The sequence below is a fragment of the Arvicanthis niloticus genome, chromosome 3 (assembly GCF_011762505.2).
Source record: "Arvicanthis niloticus isolate mArvNil1 chromosome 3, mArvNil1.pat.X, whole genome shotgun sequence".
Taxonomy (NCBI): Eukaryota; Metazoa; Chordata; class Mammalia; order Rodentia; family Muridae; genus Arvicanthis; species Arvicanthis niloticus.
In genome coordinates, this window is record NC_047660.1 from 42242985 (window position 1) to 42265398 (window position 22414).

General features: G+C 40.1%; 1 protein-coding gene across 4 annotated transcripts in view; it reads right to left on the reverse strand.

Annotated features, from left to right (window-relative positions):
* The window catches only part of Epsti1 (epithelial stromal interaction 1), a 98265-nt gene that overhangs the window by 49999 nt on the left and 25852 nt on the right, over window positions 1-22414 (reverse strand). For all 4 annotated transcript variants that reach the window (XR_013109251.1, XM_034498220.2, XM_076930691.1 and 1 more), the window contains exons 4-6: window positions 20165-20238; window positions 19612-19695; window positions 11259-11332 (exon numbers count right to left, since the gene is read on the reverse strand). Coding sequence is in view for 3 of the 4 variants with exons in the window: in XM_034498220.2 (XP_034354111.1) it covers window positions 11259-11332; window positions 19612-19695; window positions 20165-20238 (232 nt within the window). In the remaining variant the exon portion in view is untranslated. The remainder of the gene's footprint in view (window positions 1-11258; window positions 11333-19611; window positions 19696-20164; window positions 20239-22414) is intronic.

The following is a 22414-nucleotide window of genomic DNA, read 5'->3' on the forward strand; positions in this document are numbered from 1 at the left end:
AAGAGGAAAGATCTACCCACTATAAATGGTACCATCCCCTGGGCTGGGATACTGGACTATATAAGGAGGAGAAAATGAGTTGAGCATTTTTTTCTCCTCTGTTCCCTGAGTGTGGATGTAAGATGACCAGCTGCCATATACTTCTGTTGCTGTGACTCTGTCACCATGGCAGACAAAAATATCATCTTTTAACCAAAATAAGCCCTTTTGCCTTAAGTTCCTCTCATTGGGTTATTTTAAACAGAAAAAAGTAACCAAGACACTCCTTATGTCAACTGTTGTCATCAACAGAGATATCCTACTTTTCCTCTGCAAAGACCTTTTCCTTCCATTACACTTACCTGAACAAACCTCAGGCCCAGACTGAGTGAAACTAATATTCTGCCAACCACATCTCTATTTCTTCTCAGCTTTCTCATTGCTAATAACATTTCTCTACTTTGTATAAGCCACAGAGTCCTAGAGTATACTGGACAGCTTTCTGTTGCTGTGACAAATACCAGAGAAAATCCATGTTAAGGAGAATTTATGCTGGTTAAGGTGTTAGAAGATTCTATCCATGGCCACTTTGTCCCATCGCAATCAAGATAGAACATCTTATAGGAAGGGCAAGGCAGAACAAAGCTACTTATCTGAGGGAGAGAAAAGAAAAACAAGAGATGATATAGTATACCCAAGGGTACACCCCCTGGTCCATTCCTCTCACCTTAGGTCCTAGTTTGTGTCAATCATAATTCTATTCCATTTCATTGATGAGTCCCTCTCCTCTAAAATATACGTGTTCAATCTTACACCTCTCAGCTGTAATTTCTTTATACTTTGAGAGTAGAGAAAAACAAGTATTATATCTTTCCCAAAACTGAAACTCCAAGTCTCATTTTCTCTGTGTCCCTTCTCCTTTAAAAACAATATTTTAGGACTAAGAATAAAGTTGCATAGCTCAGTGGTAGAGGATTAGTCTGTAATGCAGAAGCTCTGGGTTAAATCTCCAGTTGTGCATCAACATTAGTAGACACACATATACATATATAGATGTATAGATATACATATATATATGTATGTGTACATATACATATATATGTATACATATATACATATATGTATACATACATATATATGTATGTGTGTGTATGCTGTCTCTTTTTAACCATTGGTTAATCCCTTAATTTTATATTGTCATTAACATATCCTACCATCCTTAATAACTCCCTTCCCTTCCTCTGTCTCTGTCTCTGTCTCTGTCTCTCTTCTGGTAAACTTTGTTGTATCTTTATACAGGTGACAATTTAGGAACTCTCCTCCTGTTACTGCATTTCATTGTTCTCTTTCTCAAACTACTCAGGAGCTTGGCATCTCTACTTCTGTCTCTCTTTGCTCTAGTCCCCCTCTCACCTGGATCTTTACTTCCTATCACAGGTAATTTCCTCACAGTCCCAGACACTGTTCCCCTGTCATTCAGCATCTCAGCAGCCGTGGAGGACTGACAGACCCCTCCTCTCAGCACTGTTTCCCTCCTGATTCCCAAGACCCCACACTCCATACTCTGCCTCTCAGATCTTCTGCACCCACCTGAACTCTAAATGAGTTCAGCTCCTATATAGTTGGCCCTGGGACTCTGCTCAAATCCAGTCTATCATAAGTAATTTTATGCATGTTGTGGCTTAGATTTATCTGACATGCTAGTAATTTTTAGACTTATCCATCCCATGTATTTACTCACAAATGTATATAGGCAACTGCTCATTGTACATCTCCTAGACATCTCAAGCTTAGCATGTTTACATATTAAATGTTGATATTTTCTCCGAAGACATGGTCCATTCCTAATCACCCCGTCTCTGTGTCTGACACAGCCATACATCCAAATACAGCACATCTCTGGTTCTCTCTTCTCCCTGCTCCAATATACCAGCCTATCCCACTGACATTCCATACAGATTCTCCATACAATAGGTGTTTGTTCTATTCTCTGCTTAGAAATTGCCCTAAGCGAAGCCACCACAAACCCCAACTCAAACCCTACATGTCAGTAATAGTTTCTCTACTTTAGTCTCATCTACACAGATACAGTCTCAAAACAGCTGGCAGTTACTTCTTTAAAATGAAAAAGAGAGGAGTGGAAGTAGGGGGAGGGGATGATGATGATGATGATGATGATGATGATGATGATTCTGGTGGTTTTCCCATAAGAATAAATCTGGTTTCTTTATGGCCCACCTAATTTGTCTAGCTACTGCCTAACACAGCAAATTTACAACCTCTTCTCTAATTTCACTTTAACTCTAATATACAACTTCTTTTTTGGTTGATTGAATCACTATATGACGATCCCTGAGCCAAGAATCCCTGTCTTGGTTGCTGGCCTGGCCAGACTTGACTTCTCCTCTCAGCAGTAATGGAGAACTGACAGTTCTCTCCTTTTGGGAATGTGTCTTTCTTGATTTCCACGACCCTATCACTCTCTTCTCAGATGTTCTTCCACATCAATCAAAATCCTAAATGATAGAGAGAGCCCTTCTATGGGGAGTCTTCTCTCAAATCTACGGTCTTTCTTATGTTCATCCATTTCTATGGCTTATAGCAGCATCTCAATTTCTAAATCTGCATGTTCTGCACATTTGCCCTCAGTTCAAATGTCATCTTCTCAGGGAATCAGGACACCGCTATTATACTAAGGAGATTCACCCCTCTGGGTTCCTTTTCTCTTCTTCATTGTATATCTCTCCACTCCTGTGTTCCTTTAAGGAATGACCACCACCTATGTATATTGTTGGGAGGTTGCTCATCTTCTGAATTTCCACATTTCATCATGGAATAACATTCCCTTGCTCACAGAACATACACAGAACCTAGGGCAGTGCTGGGCACATCCTAGGTACTCATTATCAATCAATGAAAGCGTGTTTCCTGATGCTTTTATCAAGATATTGATACTTTTTACTGTAATTATAAAGTGTATATTTATGCTTTTCTAAATATTTTCCTCTTAATTGCTTATTTAAGAACTTCATCGGTTTTCGTAGAGTTGGCTTTTTTTATATTATGGAGGAATTTCTTGTGAATTACATTAAAGAGGAAATATTGCCCACTATATCTTAGGCAATATTTCCTCTTTAATGTACATGTAGTTTTGTTCACTATGCCTTCCACTATAAATATAAAAGTATTATGCTCATAAGTCTTCTTTCTTCACTGCTTCTGGGATTTATATAATGTTTAGAAAGGAATAAGCCCTAAAATTATAACATATCATTACATTCTATCTGTGTTGGTTCAATATAATTTGTCAAATCATCCATCTGTTTGATCCTAATTTTAAGAAACACTTTCTTCCATAGAAAACTAAAGTCTTAAATACTGAATTCTCATATGACTATGGATCTCCCTGTGAATTTTCTATAGTACTTAATGTAACTATTTATCTACTGGTTACAATGCTACTAACATTTGGCTATATCCATCAGCATTTCAAAATTTGTATTTTTTATCACAAACTAATTTCAGTTTTGACTTCTAGTTGTCCACATTAACCATTTAAAAGGATATTTGAGCTCTTCATAGTGACTGATACTCATAACCCCAACACTCGAGAGGCTAAAGAAGAAAGGATTGTGAGTTCTAGACCAGCCTAGGCTACCTAGCAAGACTTTGTCTCAAAACTAGAATAAAAGGTAAAAAGGATATTTAAATTCTTATGACTTAAAAGTGTCTTACTACACAATTTCTAGTTTTACTATGTTTTCAAGAGTTGAGGATCTCCAGGATTTAAAGAGACATTTGGAATGCACGGACAGCACCTGAGGTTTCAGCTATAGTTAGTGCTATAGAAGTTAACAGTGTTCACAGGGAATCTGTTCTCATATACCAGGTGCAGGGCTTCATTGTCATATGATGTAAATTATTATTCCATTTCTTTATTCCTGTTATCAGTCTTCTGATTGATTCATTTCCATGGAGAATTAGCTAAATAACTGAAGAATTCAGCAAAGCCATACTCAATATTAGAGATCATAATAGTCTTTTGCATATTTTTCTGTGTCCTACATACATTTCAAATCATGGTTACTAAAGATTTATGTTTCATTTTCTTTGAGATTATGTATTTTATCTTATAAAATACTGAATGCTTTCCACCTAGAATTCAATTTGTCTCAGATTAATATTGTTACATCTGCTCTCTTTTGTTGGCATTTATGGATACATTTTCCATGCTTTTGGTTTTTAACTCTTTTATTGATGTCCCTCATAATAGGACAGCTACGTATTTATTTTTATGCTGCCCAAGAGGACTTTTAGAAATATATAAACATGATTTATATACCTTTTGTAAGCATTAGCTTGTTAGATTTAATATTTTCCTATCTAGTGTTTTATTGTAAAAATTCAACATTTTCTGCATTTTGTTGTAGTGATCACATGGTCGCTTGCCCCACTTTCTCATGGTTTTCTAACCCAGTTTGTACAAAGGGCTAATGTGCACAACTAAACACATGCACAGCAAGCTTTCTGTCAGCATCTGGAGCTCACAGGCCTCAGTGCACACACCAAAGGGAACCGTGCTTAGTGCAGCCCAGCCCTGTCTCTCCCGTTTGTGTCTCTTCTAGAGTAAGAATCCTCCACGCTCTGAACTTTATCCTGCTCTTGCTTAGTGAAGAGCATGAGGGAGGGGAAAGAAGCAGAGGAAAGGAGAAAGAAGGAAATCGGTTAGGTGTTTGAACCATAAATCTCCTCATTTTCTTTGACATGTTCCTGCCATGTCAGCTTTCTTCCTTTGTTTAGTCATTTGTAGAGTTCCTTTTCTGGTGGTGTATTGTTGTTGCTGCTGTTGTTGTTTTGCTTTTTGTTTTACTTCAGAAAGGCTTTTAGAACCACAGGCTCCTGGGATCCCTCACAGAGTCCTGATCTGCTGTACATGCATTAGGTCTAAGATGGCTCCCGGCACACCTGTAAGACAGCAAAAAGGAACCGAGGCCCGAGTGGTGGCTGCTTCTCATATCCTCAATGGAAGTGCTCACAGATGAGGGTACCCCCCACACACACTCCTTCTGAGTTATCTCATTAGGCAGGGCTTTCACTGGAGCATGGTGACAGTGTGGCAAGATAAGATTGGCCAATGAATGATTTAAGGGCTTTGGATTGGCTCGAACACTATATATAAGTTTATGTGCTGGGCAATAAACTCAGATCTACACCCTGATGCTGGTTGGATTTGCTGGGATTCATCACATGGCTCCATCACCTCTCACCCCTACCCTCATCCTTGGTCCTGGTCCCACAGTAAGTACCAACAAGAGAGCAGTGTTCATAGGAACCAAAGGAGGTGATGTATGCTATGCTAACTACATGGTAAAAGATGATGCACCCACAACAACAGCATGATTTAATACTCACCAGTAAGGAATTCCCTCAGAGAGAATCTGTCATAAGCTATTCACTTTCATTCTGAACAAAACAGACACAGGGATTTTATATCTCTAAGTTTGCTTCATTAGCATAAGCTCAAGCTCGGAAGTTATGAATAGGATGACTTTCCAGTCACCTTACCTAAATTATAAAACTCAAGGTTGGATTAAAGCCCACCACATGGATAAGGGAGAGCTGAAGCCCTTAAGTGTCTTTCAGAAGTTCCCAGGAAGGGCATCAGAAGTTTTGCGAGCAGATTAGAAGGCAAGCGTGGGGATGAAGTGTGCATATTCAGCAGACCTGTCTGGATTCTCAGCTCTAGGAAAACTAAAATAGATGCAGATGTGCCTCTGAGGAACTTAGCACACAGAACTATTCAAGTGCAAGGAAAAGAGACACAAGGCTCCTACGATGATGGAAATGGGGAAATTTTTCAAATATTACAGTCATGGGGCAGGGCTGCAGGAAGGACAGGGCAGTCCTTCTTGGGAATTGGTTTGGTTTCAAAAGGTTTTCCAACCAAAGGGATTATTACTATTATTTATTTATTTATTTATTTATCCTCTTTACCTCCTGATCACAGTCTCTCCCCTCCAGGCCCTCCCCCACCCCAACCAAAATTTTAAGAATTGAGATTCTTTGGCTAGCAAGATAGCTTAGTGGCTAGACTTGACAATCTGAGCTGGATTTCAGGATCCCAGAGTAAAAAAAAGCTGATGTTGAAAGTTGTTCTGTGATCTCAAGATGTATACTATACACGTGTGCACGTGAGCACACACACACACATTCACGAATGCACGTATGCACGCACGCACGCATGCACATACACACCATATTACATACACTTGTACTCTTGTTTCTATGAAACCATTTAGGAAAGTGTTACCTGAGAGAAGAGTATACACCTCAGCTAGATCACAAACATGTATCATCTCTATCCTGAGATCAACTATAGGGTTAACCAGGATTGGACCTGGAGAGTGGGGGTGTTGTTCCTATTTGATGACTGGAGAAAACACTAGACTTATTTTTTCTAGTCTTTGTTTTGCCCACCTTTGTTGTGGCCCGAGCTGCCCCATGGTTGGGGGCCAAAATGTCTCAGACCGCTCTATCAATGTTGGAACCCGCACTGCCAAAAGCCTTGGGGGCTAAACTGTTAGAGCCCGCACTGCCCCAAGCTGCTCCAGTCTGCGGGTCAGGGTTCAGCAAGAGAGAAAGTGAGGACGGACTCGAAGAATGGAGACCAGACAGAGTGTTATTCAATCCTGTTTATTCTTCAGTCTCTCTTCTCTCCAAGTCCCAAGTCTTGAGTTCCTAGTCCCTAGTGCCACCAAGTTCCAAGTTACTTCTTCCAAGTGCTAAGTGCCTTATGTCTAATTCCAAGTTCTTCCTCCAAGTGCCAAGACTCAAGTGCCTAATTCCTACTCCTAGTGTCTCTCTGAAGTGTCTGATTCTCTGACACTCCCTTCTGTCTGTCTCTCGCTTTTTATACGTTTCACTTCTAAGCCACGCCTCTAAGTCACACCTTTAATCATGCCCTTAGGTCTTGTCTCTAAGTTTGATCTCTAAGTCACGCCCTAAGTCACACACCTTTAAGTCTCACACACCCAAGGGAAAATCCTGGGTATCTAAAACAAGATGTTATCAGAGTGTGCTCAGCTGTTGTAGGCTATTGTAATCACGTCTCTTTTCAGGGTATATGGCTCAAGATGACTACAAGGATGATAGCTGCCTTCTGTTGCTCCCCACACACCTTAGACCAAAATTAGAACTTAATAGAAAGAACTAGAAGGCAAATTTGGTCAAGTGCAGCAAGGGCTGCCCCCGCCCTCTCTAACAGTCTTATCTCAAATCGATACATGGTCCCATCCAACCACCTACCCTGGTATTCCCAACCCTTGCAGCACCCTGTGTCCTCAGATTATCTATGTTTCAAAATGTCCCCAGATTTGGGGACCTCAATTTGGCTGAATTACTTACTGCCTCTATGACTTTGGAAAATTTCAACTACCCAAGGCTATATTTGTAAAGGAGGGAAAAAATGCATCTCTAGTAAATTTAACCTGAAGATTAAACATTTTTTAAAGGCTCAGTGTTCACTGGAGCACCTGACATTCCATTGCTCAACTACCTGGCAGCTTCTTATTGCTTTGATTTGAAAGAGCTGAGCATTCAGTACTTTTTAAATGGCATAAATACATGATCATTTACAGTAAATAATCACTAGAAAAGTATTACAAGTTTTAAATATTTAGCCTGTTCATATGCTTCCAGAAAAATCAAAGAATGCTACTTTTTCCTAATACCAACACACAAATTGCCTCACCCTATCCTACCCTTGCTATCCTTGTTAAATAGACTCAAAACCCAAGCACAGCTGGGTATGATTGCACACACTTAATCCCAGTACTCAGGAAGGCAGAGGGCAGGCAGTTTTTGGTAAGTTCAAGGCCAGACTAATCTATGTAGCAATTTTCAGGACAGCCAGGGCTACAGAGTGAGACCCTGTCACAAAAGACAAACACCAAAACCAAAAAACATACAACTAGAAAAATCAAAAACCACATAATCATAAAAATTACAACCCTCCCAGAATGAATTATTATTAAAACTTAAAATATACTGGAGTTGGTATATTATTAGATTAAAAGAAAAAATGAGGACACAAAGTTGGGAAATAAAATGGGTAACAAGATGGAGTCAGACCTGGGAAAAATTAAGCAAAATACATTATGTGAAATTCTCAAAAAAATTGAATAAAATGTTTTTTAATAAAAGAAAGAAAAAATTTAAAATATTGAGGTTCATGGTATGCAATCTTCTAAATAGGTTAAAACACAAATATCTCTTTGCTATGAAAAATAAAGGCTCATTCACTGGTTCTTCAGAGTCAGGCATTTTTTGTGCCATCAGCTAATATGGTAGACTCTCACACACACACACAAAATCACATTTGAATTTTTATAGGCAGTAAATGGAGACTAAAACTAATGGCGAAAAGTACTATGTCAAGGTTAAAGGCCCATTTCTACCCTCTGCTTTCAGGTTCGAGAATCCTAGAACTAATTCAGAGTTGTGAAATTGGAGTCTGTGCCCAGCCAGAGTGGCAAACTTAATGCATCATTAATCGGGTCTGCTCTCAGCCGCCAATGGAAATAGTCACAGCCGTTCGATTTTTAAGGGAAAGACCGTGCTGCAGAAGTGCATCGTAGAGGTCTTTTCATAAAAACCATCCTGTGTGCTCCATCTGCATGTGCAATCTGCTTGTGTATTTTCAGCCAGCTTGCATGGGCAGATTAATGCGTACAATTAGAAAGCAACCTCACAGGCATTCAATAAACTGCCTTCATTATTACACTCAGGAGAGTGCCTTTGGTTGTCAATAAAAGCCTAGTTTTCTGCCTGTTAGCTAAATAATTGACAACACTAAAAATAATCAGAGGCAAATGAACAGAGTCAGGAACAAGGTGTGAAGAAAGAATACGTTAAGATGCACCAGGGTACCGAGGGTGGCCATCACACGCCTTTTCTCCGTTTCTCCGGCAGCTGGATTTTACAGTCCACTCAAGTCCACGGCTGCCCTTCTCAACAGCAAAATACATTGTCCCTGGTCTGCTGTTTGCACCACACCATCACAGCATGCTCAAACTAGCAAGGCATCGACTCCTTTGAAAGAGCTGCTTCTTTAGTTTCTATTTCGTGTTCCTTTGCCTGGCAGCTTCAAGAGACTCTCACTCTGGTGTGCCAGGTAGACGGCCCAGTTGGTTTGGTGAAATCCAAATCTGTTTGGTTTGCACTTAGGATTCTAACAGCTTTGCTAGACTTAAAAAACAAAACAAAACAAAACCCTACTATAAACTGGTTCCAAGAAAGTACGATAAAGACTTTTCTATAGAGGATCCACCTTTTCTAAGAAATTTCTCTAATATTTTCAGCTGTATAATGGTCATCAGCTATTGGTTTCTTAATTTCAAAAGTAATTCAAAACACAATATTCTTAAAAGAAAAAGAAAAAAACTGCACACCTTACATATCTATACTTCTTGTGTTCCTCAATAGGCTTTAAAAATCAATTTGAGATACTTCTCATTTTTTAGCCGACGTCCCTTTTTTCCTGGCTAACCGGGACTTTCATGATAAGCAGAAGGAGCAGGAACAAAATGTGCATGTAATTGAATTCAGCGCCGCTGATCGTGTGAGGTGGCTGACAGCAAAGCCTTCTTTTCTTCTCTACAGAATAAGGGTGATTGATCTTTAGCATTTAGTGAAACACAAACTCAAGAATCTGGGTTACTTTCAAAAGACAGGAGGCTGGGTAGACCAGCCTCCAACCTTTGAAAACTCCAAAAATGTCTCCTCCCTCACCCTGCCCTGTCTCAACCCCCCCCCCCCCCACACACACACCCTCTGAAGAAGATTCCTTCAACTTCCCAGCCCCAATATTAACTTGGTAAGGAGCCATACACAGGGTTGGGAACCTCTTTTCTATTCTTGCTGTTGAGTTTCAACACTGCTTGATAGAGGCAGGCTGAGCCCCCCCCCCACGCCCCCCCCCCCATGCTCTAAGAACACTAGAGGGTGCTAGACTTGGGGAGGAAATGGCCTCTAGAATGTCACCCCCATGAGCAGCTCAGCATCTGAGCTACATGGGTGAATGAGGGACCAGAGTTGGGCCAAGGGAACAAGCACTCAGTGAATCCTGTGAATGCTACATATGAAGGCGCGAGTCTAGTTACTGGTTCTAGTGGAACAGAAATCCACCTTTCTGTCCCTACCAAACAAAATTGCAAGATTCCATCAAACGAGGGCTCCTGTAAGAAATACCCCCCTCACATCCCCAGAAGATCCAGAGATGTTTAAGCATTTTAGGACTTTTCTTTAATCCTTATCCTTGGTTCACTGGATAAATGCAATCATCCTTACTCTAGAAATAATCAAACCCACCAAACACTGAAGTTCAAAAGGGTTCCAGAGCTGAGCAATGGGGCTGAGATTTGAACCCCGGCAGCTTGTTTCTAACTCGACACTTCGACGTAAAATATACTTTGCTTTTGTCTTCTAATAATCACGGCTCAGATAACCTACCAAAGGTTAGGTTCGGAGAGGGGTTTCTCCTTGAACCAGTGGTTCTCAACACTTCGACCTTTAATACAGTTCCTCACGTTGTGGTGACCCTCAACCATAAAATTATTTTCATTGCTACTTCGTAACTGCGATTTTGCTACTATTGTGAATTGTAATGTATATAGCTGGCATGCGACCCTCCACAAGGGGTTGTGACTCACAGGTTGAGAACCACTGCTTTAAAGTATGACACAACAGAGTAGATTTTCTGTATTATCAAAGTATATTATTAGTATATTAAGTATTATTACTCAGGAATCATGCTTGAAAAAAAGAGACCCTGGTTTATAATCATTGGTTTGCAGTATCAAAAAATAAATAAATGCTATTTCAATTCTCACCCAGAAAAATACAACCGTAAACAGACCTTGGCCCACTAGATAAATACTACTTAAACAAACGCTGCTTGAATATTTCACCTCAAATACTGTTCACCTTACAGCAAACTCCTGGAGACCAGCGCAATCAGCAGCACCCTGGAATCCAACTTATTTATAGGGACAAATTCCTCAAATTTAGTTGGATGGTTGTTCATCTGTTGACCACTGGAATATACTTCGATGAATGTAAGCAACCTCATCTCAGATTCCCAGAGACGGTAGAGCTTAATTACATGATTAACAGTGCACCAACCATCCAACACCCAATGTTTAAAAAGTTGTCATTCCCTAGAGCCCAAAATCTGAACAATAAGCATATAAAAAAACAAAGTTATGATGTCATAAACTTACGACTGATGATGCTCTTGGAATGTGGCTCTTCTGACATCTTCTTGAAGTTGCTTTTTCTTCTCTAGTTTATTACTCTGAAATTGAAAGTACCAAAATGTGATCTGTTCTGGAAGCTTTAGGTAGAATCGTAACGTTTAAGTTGTTCAAAACCCCCAAATCCCATGTTCTAGTGGCCCCAGAGATCCCAAGGTAGTCTCCTCTCTCATAACCCATAAGCACTACACAGAAGACCCCAATATCCTCCCGAAGCTCCCCTCTCACAACTTGACACACTAAATTACAGAATCAAAATTTTACATTTATTTCAGCTCAAATGATAGCAAGATCTATTTTGAAGGAAGTTAAGTTTATGAAATGTTCTAATGGAAATAATAGATTTCCATATCAAGCATGTTAAATTAAAAAAATGCATGATTAAATAGTTCATATAAAATGTGTGTGTGTGTGTGTGTGTGTGTGTATCACACATTCTGCCAAAATATTAAGGAAAAGGTTTCCAATAACCCAGGCCAACTCCCTTCTGACTTAGATGCTTAAAGCTGTTGAGAAACTGAGTAGTGTTATGTCTGAAAAAAGCCATCCACTTAAGTAGAAAAGAGTTCTTTTCTTAATTAGCTGTCTAGAGAGCCTTCTGAGATGTGACTTTGTATGTGATATCATTGTCGCCACGGCTTTGGCACATTTTAACCTAATTTAAACAACCAAAACCACTTGCTTTTTGCTTGCTGTGACACTACTGTCACTTTTTTTAAATGTGCCTAAGAAAAAAATAGATCACATTCTTAGACAAAAACAAAATGCAGTAAGGAATAGAAACAAGCTCTGTAATACAGGAGGAAGGTGAAGCCTTAAAAAGTTCAAAAGGAGCCAGAAGGCAGGTAAGCTTAATAAAATAAATAAATAAATAAATAATCAGATAAAAATAATCAAAGAAGATCTGTGAAAGAGAAAAACAGGAAGCATCACTTTTAAACTCTGATAATGAGTCTGGCTTTATCATTTGAGGATGAGAAACCTCATTTTGATAGGCAAAATAGATGTTTTTATGAGAAAACAAACAAACAAACAAAAACAAAACAAAAAAAAAAACCTGTAGTAAGTATTGTAGAGTCCAGAGAATCAATTATGCAACTAGCAATTCAGCTGTTATTGAAACAGGTTTCTAGAAAGGAAATGGAAGGGGCACTTAGCATCAGTTAGTTAACTATTATAATCTAGATAACGTCCTCAATAGTGAGCCCAAACGAGCTGCACTGTGCGAGTCTCTCCTTATCCCTGGGGTGGAGGCAGCAAAATGGCGGAGGACTGCAAGCAAGCAAGTGTAAACAGAATGTACTGATTCAACCAACTGATAAAATGGATTTTTATATCAGCCCAAATTCTTAAATTTTGTCAGTTCACCCAAACATATTTGCACAAATACAAACGTGGAAGGAAACTAAGCCAGGATTCTACCACTGGCTGAGGTACAACATTTCTAAATCACATGCGTTCAACGTTTATCCAATGCCCTATTATATGAATGTATTATACTAAATTATATAGTATAGCTTAAATATTTATGATGTGAATAAATCAGTCCTGTAGAAGATATAGATAAGAGAGCATTGGAGGTGTTAAATATACCAAAGGAGAGACGTTCACAAGTGAAAAAAATAACAATTTCAGAAGGAGACCCCATGGAAATCTAGAAAGGTGAAATTTGAAATATGGAGGTTTGGACATGTTTATCATTTGGTTTTTGGGGTTTCTGTTTGGTTTTTTGTTTGTTTTTTGTTTGTTTGTTTGTTTGTTTTTCGAGACACAGTTTCTCTGTGTAGCCCTGGCTGTCCTGGAACTTACTTTATAGACCAGGCTGGCCTCAAACTCAGACATCCTTGTGCCTCTGCCTCCCAAGTGCTGGAGTTAAGACGTGTGCATTTGTTGATTTGATTCAGTTTGTCTCTGCTTTGAGGTTCCAGCTTTTCATTTCACTCACTGTAGAATCCTGAGCCCCACAAAACACTCCATTGTGACCACTGTGGATATCAGCAAATGCATGAAAGCAAATGGATGGAAACTAAATTATAATGTGGGTGAGTAAAAGTTGGCTCAGGAGAGCTCATCACAGGAGTTCTGCAAAAGCATAAACTGGTAGACTTAAAACTCCCAGAAGTCATGTGTTCCCGCCCATCCTCATTCCTCAGCATCTTTTAACTCGGTCTTTCTCATAGCCATTTAGACCCACAGCTGGCCCCTCTGCTTCCAGCTTACTTGCTCCTGGCATCTTTGCTTTGGAGAGGCTGGGGTTCAGACTTGTCCTCCTCCTGCCTTGGCCTCCAAGAGATACCTGGTGTCACCTTTTCTGAACAGATCGGGTTGGCTTTTTCAGAAGTGTGTGAGAGTTAGAGCTGTGCTCCTGAGTATTTATCAGGGATTTTTTAAAATCCGTAACTCAGGCAAGCTGTGATCTACAGTAGCACAAAACTTTATGGTTAACAAGTAGATGCTGGCTAATTTTAAACACATCCATAAGAAAACACTGTTATTTTTCTTTTGTCCCATGTTGCCCAAGTTGGCTTCAAATTTCCTGGTCTTCTCACTTTACTTCTCAAGCACTGAGATTATAGGCACATCCCACCATGCCCTCCTCAGGAGAACGTATTAAACCATTTGAATTTTTTAAGACATTTAAGGAACAAGGTCGACAGCATGCTTCTCTAATATGTAATTTCTTTTTTTCCTTGAGGTTTTTTTTTAAGATTTATTTATTTTATGTATATATGTATGTATGCTGTCTCTCTTCAGACACACCAGAAGAGGGCATCAGATCTCATTACAGATGGTTGTGAGCCACCATGTAGTTGCTGGGACTTGAACTCAGGACCTGTGGAAGAGTAGTCAGTACTCCTAACCGCTGAGCCATCTCTCCAGCTAATATGTAATTTCTTACCACAGCCTCTAAGACACTTTGTTCACTGAGTTATAAGGACCTCCTTTAAGTGTACACACTTAATGCAATTTAAAAATACTGTATGATTTAACAGTTTTGTAATTTGAATAGTTGGCCATAATCTTTCACATTGGGGAAAAAAAAAAACAAAAAACAAAACACCTCCTTTGAACATCTCTTAAAGCTTGGGGAAAAAATGACTTTTTGTTGTTGTTGTTGTTCAAATTCAGTTACAAGGGAGATGTCAACATTCCAGGACTCATGAAGTCATCAACATACATGGATTCTCAATGATTAATAAGCTAGGAGTTATATTATGCTTTTTCTATTGAGAGCAACACTGTTCATCTTGGCTACATCTATACCAGAATAGTACTAGAGACAGAAACCAAGCTTAGTGCACAAAGAAACAAGTAAAGAAAGAATCTAGAGCCATTCATTTTCTTGGTCTGAGGGGCACAGCATCAGTGCTTTTTAATGCAAAACTCTATCTTGTTAACATGATTATTAAAACCAGTCCTTGAACTCATATTTCAAATCAAAGACTAAGGAGAAAGACTGTGATTCTTGGGATGGAGGAGTCAAAAGTATAGGAGAGTACAGCAATGTGTTAGGATAAGAAAACGAAGTAAAAGTCTGTGGTGAGCAAAGGAAACAAAAACGCAATGGAGAAACAACAGGGTCCCTGAAGGGCTTAGAGAGAGCAGGAGAGAGCGAATGCAGATGGAAGATTCCAGCATAGCAGCAAGGAGAAACTCTTTCTCATTCCTCTTCAGACAGGCTTGGAGATGGATGTGGTAAGGAGCTCGACATAGTAATGTATGCTGAACAACCAAGATACTGGGTCAGCAAAATCAACAGTTCAGAACTAGCTTGTGCTCTGTCCAAGAACAAAAGGGAGGAAGGAAAGAGAGAGAAGAAGGAAGAGACAGAGGAGAGAGGATGAGAGGATGAGAGGGAGGGAGGGAGGGAGGGAGGGAGGGAGGGAGGGAGGGAGGGAGGGAGGGAAAGAAGACAGAAAAGTAACAGAGAGTAAGGTAACAAAAAATAAAGATTTTTACAGGCTAATGGGAAGTCCTATTCTAAGAAAAGAGAAGGAGAGGAGAGGAGAGGAGAGGAGAGGAGAGGAGAGGAGAGGAGAGGAGAGGAGAGGAGAGGAGAGGAGAGGAGAGGAGAGGAGAGGAGAGGAAAAGGGAAGAAAAGAGGAGAAAAGAGAAGAAAAGAGAAGAAAAGGAAAGAAAAAAGTGAGTTAAGATCATGGTAATTGGGGCCTAGACTACAAAGGAAAACTCCTGGACACTGGTCAATGTTAACACTTCAGCTGAAGTAGAAGCCTGGAAGTTTCATGTGGCCAAAAGTGCCACATGTGTCTTCTCTCCAGCAATCACACTGGTGAGAGTTTAACTCAAGTGAAATCATCAAACCTAATGGATTTGTGATAAATAACAGTAAGCCTTGCCTCGCTTGCCTTGCAAGAAGCTAATAGACTAAAATCAAATGGAAGACTACCTAGAGAGTTTCTTCATTCAAACAATTAGGTTAGGGCACCTTTACCCTTACCTTTACCTTTAGCCAGGGCTGGGCACGGGAGTGCATGCCTTCAATCCTAGCACTGGGAAGGCAGAGGCAGCATGGTCTATATAGTGAATTCCAGAGCAGTTAGGGCAGTAGAGTCAAACCCTCTCTCAAGATAAAAAGCTAAGAGCAAGTCATTGTGCTCAGGACTATGTTAGTTCTACTACCCTTATTATTGTATAATTATCATTTTATAATTTTTACCCTTATCATTTTATTATTAAGGCAAATGGAGCCCAGTGTAACTAGCAGTCTAGACTCTAAATGCCTGTGCCCCAGAGATACTATTCTCATTCCAACACCATGGTATTAATTAATAAAATCCCACTGCATTTCAACATCCCAAGACTTAATGCCTGCATCAATGCCACCTCAAAAGTGCTGGGCATAAGAAACATATTTCTTGGAAACCTGGTGTGCCTTGAGAGTTTACAGAATTTGAAATATTTCTCAGTTCATACAGTGCTTAAATAATTTCATGAATGTTGATTTTTGTCCTTAAAGCCATTAGTCCTTGCTACTTGCCTTACAGAACTAGGAGGCAACAGGTACAATGCCCTAAAAATATGTATATGACTGCATTTACATCTAATATGCATAATATATATTCTACCAGTTTCTTCCTACAGCACTGAGTAGAATTCAAATGAACTATGTTTCTTGGGGTCTATAAAAAAAACCACAATGGCTTCACTTGCTGCAAGCAACTTTGGTAGCCATAACTTGAGGAACAAGAAAAGGCTTTAGATGCCACCCGAATCTCTGGCTGTTTTTAACACTTTCCAAAGTTATAATGATACAGGGAGCTTGGGAAAACTAAACAGAAGTATGTGGCGAGGGCATCACATTGGAAACTATTTCAGAAATAAACAGATAACAGGGTAAGATGAATTCAAGGGGTGGGGAAGGGTTTCAACATGGAGGTGGAAGGTTTCCATCTCTCAAGTGTGTGAGTGAATATTGTGGTAGTATGAAAAATCAAATGATTACTTCACCAATCTGATTATGCATAGAATATAACAGATATTTATTCTCAGAACAGTCAATTTAGCAAGCAAGATTATTGTGGCGATCTATGAAAACTTATTACTGTGGTTTATATATGAAGTAGCTCTTCAAAGACTGATACATGGAAAGCTTGGTCTCCATGACAAGCAGTGGTCGCTGTTGTGGCTTTGAGGAAGTTACTGGCCTGGGAGGGCTCTGATTTAATGAATACATCAATCCACTGATGTATTAACAGACCATGAGAAAGACACCTTGAGCGTATCTCAGGGATTTGCCAGACTCGTGGTTGGCAGTAGTTGCTTGGCTCTGTGTTAGCTCAGACTTCCTGGGCAGTATCCATCTGCTGAGGGAGGAGGGCAGAGTTCTGCGGGCTGGTGTCTCTGCATGTGTTTGCTGTGCATTTTAAAGAATAAGTGCTCCATAAGCATAGCCATTATCACTTCTCCCAGCCATTATCACACTGGCAATGTAGAATATGTCACTACTAGATAGCTAATATCCACTTTTCTGTCTGACTTAAGCTACTAAATGGGCATATGTAGCCATGAACAGCCTCGGATTCATATTCAACAGAAAAGGCTGGGCCTGGTAAGAGTGAAAGCCAGAGAACCAGATAAACCAAGTCCCACTTAAATTAATGCTCCACAATTATTCGTGTACCTAGGAATAAGCTTAGAGAGCTTGGTAGGATATAGTTTGCAATAGGTCCAAGGTAGGCTCAAGACAGCCTGTGCATCAGCAAGTCCCAGGTAATGCAAATTCTGCTCATTGCCCTTTTGGTCCGAAAGGCTAGAGAGCTGATCCTTCTCCATCACATTCAAATTTATATCATTATTATCAATTTAGGAAAGCTAATCCAATTAATGTTTCAGCGTCTAAAGATTGCAGTGGCTCTATAGCTGTGGTATGATCTGGAAAGAGGAATCATTGGTTTCATGTGAGTGCTAAAGAACAGGATTTTGCCCACCCATTAAGAATGTGTATTGTTGAGCATGAAGAAATGAACTGTAAATAACCTACAAGCCATCTAATATATAAGTACTAAATGACCCCAAACAAGACTTAGATGAGAGTCTATAACAACAAGCTAAATTCTTCAGGTTGTCTTAGCCTTTAATCCAGTTTCTGGAGGTGTTCGCCTTGGATCCACTTGATAGGCAGGTAGACTACATAAGATGTGTTCTTCCTGCTATGATCACAGACCAAAGTTCCAGCTTTACAGGTGGGAGACAGGAAGAGAAAGCTATGAAGACATGAACCATGGTGAAGAGACACTTAGAAGAGAAAGAGGTGGAGAAAAGGTACTTTCAGTAAAACTCTTTTGTGTAAGAGCCAATTGGTAGTGGATTGCTGGATGAAAATTTGTAAATAACTTACCTGTATGTGTGTGTGTGTGTGTGTGTGTGTGTGTGTGTGTGTGTGTGTGTGTGTGTGTGTGTGTATCTCCAGCATTTTATTACAGTTTGTATGTATGAGCAAATCCAAGTTTGGTGTCATCTGCATCACTATGGCAACAAGTTGCTCTTGGAATTGGGAGGTGGTACTTGCAGAACCATTTTACAGGAAAAGTTCTGAGAAAGTTGGGAGCCTGTTCAAGGTCAGACAACAATGGCAGATACTTTCCAAGAAAGACTAGAGAATTCCTTCAGGGAGGAGCAAACCTGAATTCCCTCACAGTGTCCCATAAGCTTCCAGCTTCCTTAACTCAAACTGCTAAAAACATCTATTATGACTAGGAGTGGTGGCCCATGCCTTTAATTCTAGCACTCAAGAGGCAGAGGCAGCTAGTTTCTGTGTGTTCTAGGCTAGGCAGGGCTGCATAGTGAGACTCTGTCTCCAGATAGATAGATATATATATATATAGATAGATAGATAGATAGATAGATAGATAGATAGATCTATTGCTTAAATGGGGTTTAAATTTGAATAATATTTAATCTTTAAAAACAAACAAGAGGAGAAAAGAAGGAAAAAGAGGAGGAAGAAAAAATAGAAAAAAGGGAGAAAGTGAGAGATGGGGAGGAAAACAGAGAGGGAGAAAGGGGGAGAGATAGGAGAGAGAGAGAGAGAGAGAGAGAGAGAGAGAGAGAGAGAGAGAGAGAGAGAGAGAGAGAGAGAGGCGGGCCACGGGAACAGGGGTTCTGTTTCTAAGAAGCAGCTGCAACAGGTGCTGCACTGGCGGCTCAGAACCCTTGAGTCAATTCCCTGATCTCCAACCTCCGACACTAAGCCTCACTTCCTGTTAGGCCTTTGTCGAAGGGGAGGGGCTAAACCATCGCCATATTGTTTCTTGTTCTCGAGCAAATGAGCATTTGTAAGAGGTTTGCCCCAAGTTCTGGATGCTACTAAAAACTTAAGTATGGCTGTCAGGTTGAGAAAGTCTGACATCACTGATGCTAAAAGGCCGGTGCGCACATGCTCCTTCTATCAGTGGCAAGAAGGCTGTGTTTACCTTCAACACACTCTCCCTGGAAAATTCTATGTTTGGATACAAATACAACCATGGCCCGCTGACTGACGTTGTTGCTTGCTGCTTTACCTTTTGGGCAACCACACTGCTTAGAGGTGAGGTGGTGGGTGTGGTGAACTTGAACGCCCAGCTCTGAGACTAGTATGTTGGTATATAAAATACCCAGTTATTCTAATTATGTGTGGGTCCTTGGACACCTTATCTTTCTGCTCTCTGTCATTTCCTCATTTGCATAATTGGATAACAGCCAACTTCTCAGATCACAGCGAGGACGGACAAAAGGAGTAGTACTCGGACTGTGTCTGGAGGAGGACCTGACAGTTTGGCCCTCAGTAAGCAAAGGCGGACCTCCCCCGCCACCTACTCACCTTCTCCCTCTGGATTGCCTTCATTTTTTGGAGCTCAGCTTCCTCAGCTTCCTTCCTGACTCGAATAGATTCATCCCTCTTTAGCTGAATTGTATTGAGATTACAGAGGCAAAAAAAAAAAAGTTACCATTTTTCAGTCTGAACTTCTGGAACACAAAATTATGATGAAAGGCAAATTACAGTATTGTTTGTGGTGTTATACCTCGCCATGATTATAGGTTGTTACTTTAAACCACTTAGATCTCAGAAAATGGCCAGGCTGCATCTCCTATCTGAGAAATCTCAGTGCTTCTTCTTGGGTATCTCTATCTATCTATCTATCTATCTATCTATCTATCTATCCTTCTATCTTCTATCTATCTATCTTCTATCTATCTACAAATACCTCTTTACTTCTCACTGGCTAACATATTTTTTTTTTATTTTGAGAATTACATTTTGCAATTGATTTGAAGGTTTTATATTTTGAGTCACAGTGTTATTTCATGGTTACTCAGAAATGTTGGTACTGAAACTTGTTGACAAAATTAAACTAGAAGAAATGGACTCTGACCTTTTGCTGGTATTTAGATCGCATCTGTTGGAGCTGTTGTTTCTGCCTGACTTCAGCCTCAGACTGGCTTCCACCTAATGAAAATAAATAACAAATGAATTAGCTAAAATGAATAAGGCAAAACGGGAGTATGAAGCTGCAAGGCCAGCTGTCGAGCACTAGTTTATACATGGGAACCCAGTGGTGTGATTTGAAGGTTTTCATACCCCTGGACATCAGAATACAGCCAGTCATCTTCAAAAGTACCCTAAGAGTGGTGGTAGCTTTAAAAGCCAGCTGGTGGGTGGAAAGATGCAGCTTTATTCTTTAAAGATGATAACACTAGGGCTTTCTATCATTAAAGTTTTCACCTAGCTTGAAACCATGGCTGAAGGACCACACTAGATATTAAGCAATTCTGCCTTTGCTAAGAATTCTGGAACATTCCTCCTGCATAAGAACCCTTAGGATTCTTGGCACTACAGATGTATGTAATCTTTATTACCCACTCATTTTCCCCAATATTTTTATTAGTTCTCTGAGTGTTTCATACAGTGTGTTTTGATCATATTCATCTCCCCTCACCCACTCTTCTCAGATCCATCCTTCTTTCCTGCCTGCACAACTATTCATCCTGATTAGTTTTTAAACCCTTTAAGACCAATTGTGCTGACCAAATAATTCTTGTTTGTGTGGTCTCCTTCTAGAGACCAGTAACTACAATCTCTCTCTCTCTCTCTCTCTCTCTCTCTCTCTCTCTCTCTCTCTCTCTCTCTTCTGTGTGTGTGCCTCTTTCTTCCTCCCTCTCCCTCTTCCTCCCTCTCCCTCTCTCTCCCCTTCCCTTTTCCTTTCCCTCTCTCCCCCTCCCTCTCCTCTTCCCCTTCCCCCTCTTTCTCCCCCTCTTCTCTTTCCCTCCCCACCCCAGAAAATAACAGTTGCTAATAACTCCAGAGTTAGAGAGATAGAATTGTGTTCCCAACTCCCAGTTCCATACTGAGATTTGGTTTGTCTTGAGCGTTACAGAGGTTTTGTGTGTGCTGTCCTGACCAGTTTGAGTTTATTTGTGCAGCTTTCCTTCCATGTCTAGATAATAATGTTTCCCTGTAGTTGTCCACAGACTTCAGTTCTAATACTCTTTCTGTATCCTCTTCTGCTATGACCCCTGAGCCATGGGAAGGGGGTCATATTTACTTTATAAGTACTCTAAAATTTTTTATTCCAGTCTTTTAGAGTATAATGAAAATATAGTAGTAACTGTTAATCCATGCCATTTACTGTCTTTTAAGAAATGGTATTCAAGACAAAAACAAAGACTTACAATTATTTATTCTTAAGACAAAATTATCTGGGCCCAGAAAGCTTTCACAGCCTGACAGCCAGCCTAAGAAATCACTTAGTGATTTCTCTGTGTTTAGCCAAGCTTGGTAGTTACATTTAAAGGACTCCTTTCATGGGCCAGAGAATTGGCTATTCCTGCAGAGGTTTTGGCGTTCTGTTCCAAGCACCCACATCACAGCTAACAACTATCTGTAACTCCAATCCCAGAAGATCTGATGCCCTCTTCTGACCTCTGTGGGTACTGAATGTACATGAGGGCACACAATAAAGATACTAACAGTGGTTTTCTCCTGACCTACACAAGGCCAGTTTGGTTTAGATCCTTCTGTTACTGTTAGGGAAGATGGGAAGAAAGCAGGAGTAGTCACAGCTACTCTCTGTATCTCCTACATTCATTCCAAAATTTTAAGTGATAGAAACACAGGTGAGAAATTAACAGTTTAAAAAGTGGAGGAAGCCAAATGTCTATTTTGTTTTAATTTTTCAAAATTCACCTTAAGGGCTACTACATTTTATAATTGCTTTTTCAAACCATCTGTCCCCCAACAAAGACACATACCTAGCTATTTTTAAATACTTCATAATAGACAGGAAAAAAAAAACTGAGATGTTGCTTGTCTTTCTGAGAAGGCTACAAAGCAATAGGTACCAGCTTCTCCTGATTCCAAAGTGAAGTGGCATCTGGCTCACAAAGAAAAATCCAGAAGAAGCCGGGCGGTGGTGGCGCACGCCTTTAATCCCAGCACTTGAGAGGCCAGCCTGGTTTACAGAGTGAGTGCCAGGACAGCCAGGGCTACACAGAGAAACCCTGTCTTGAAAAACAAACAAACAAACAAAAATATCCAGAAGAAAGAACTAAAAACAAGTTTGCAGAGTCTGCTCTGGAAACTCTCTTCAGCCTATAAATAAGGTTTTATGAGGGAGGTTGAATGC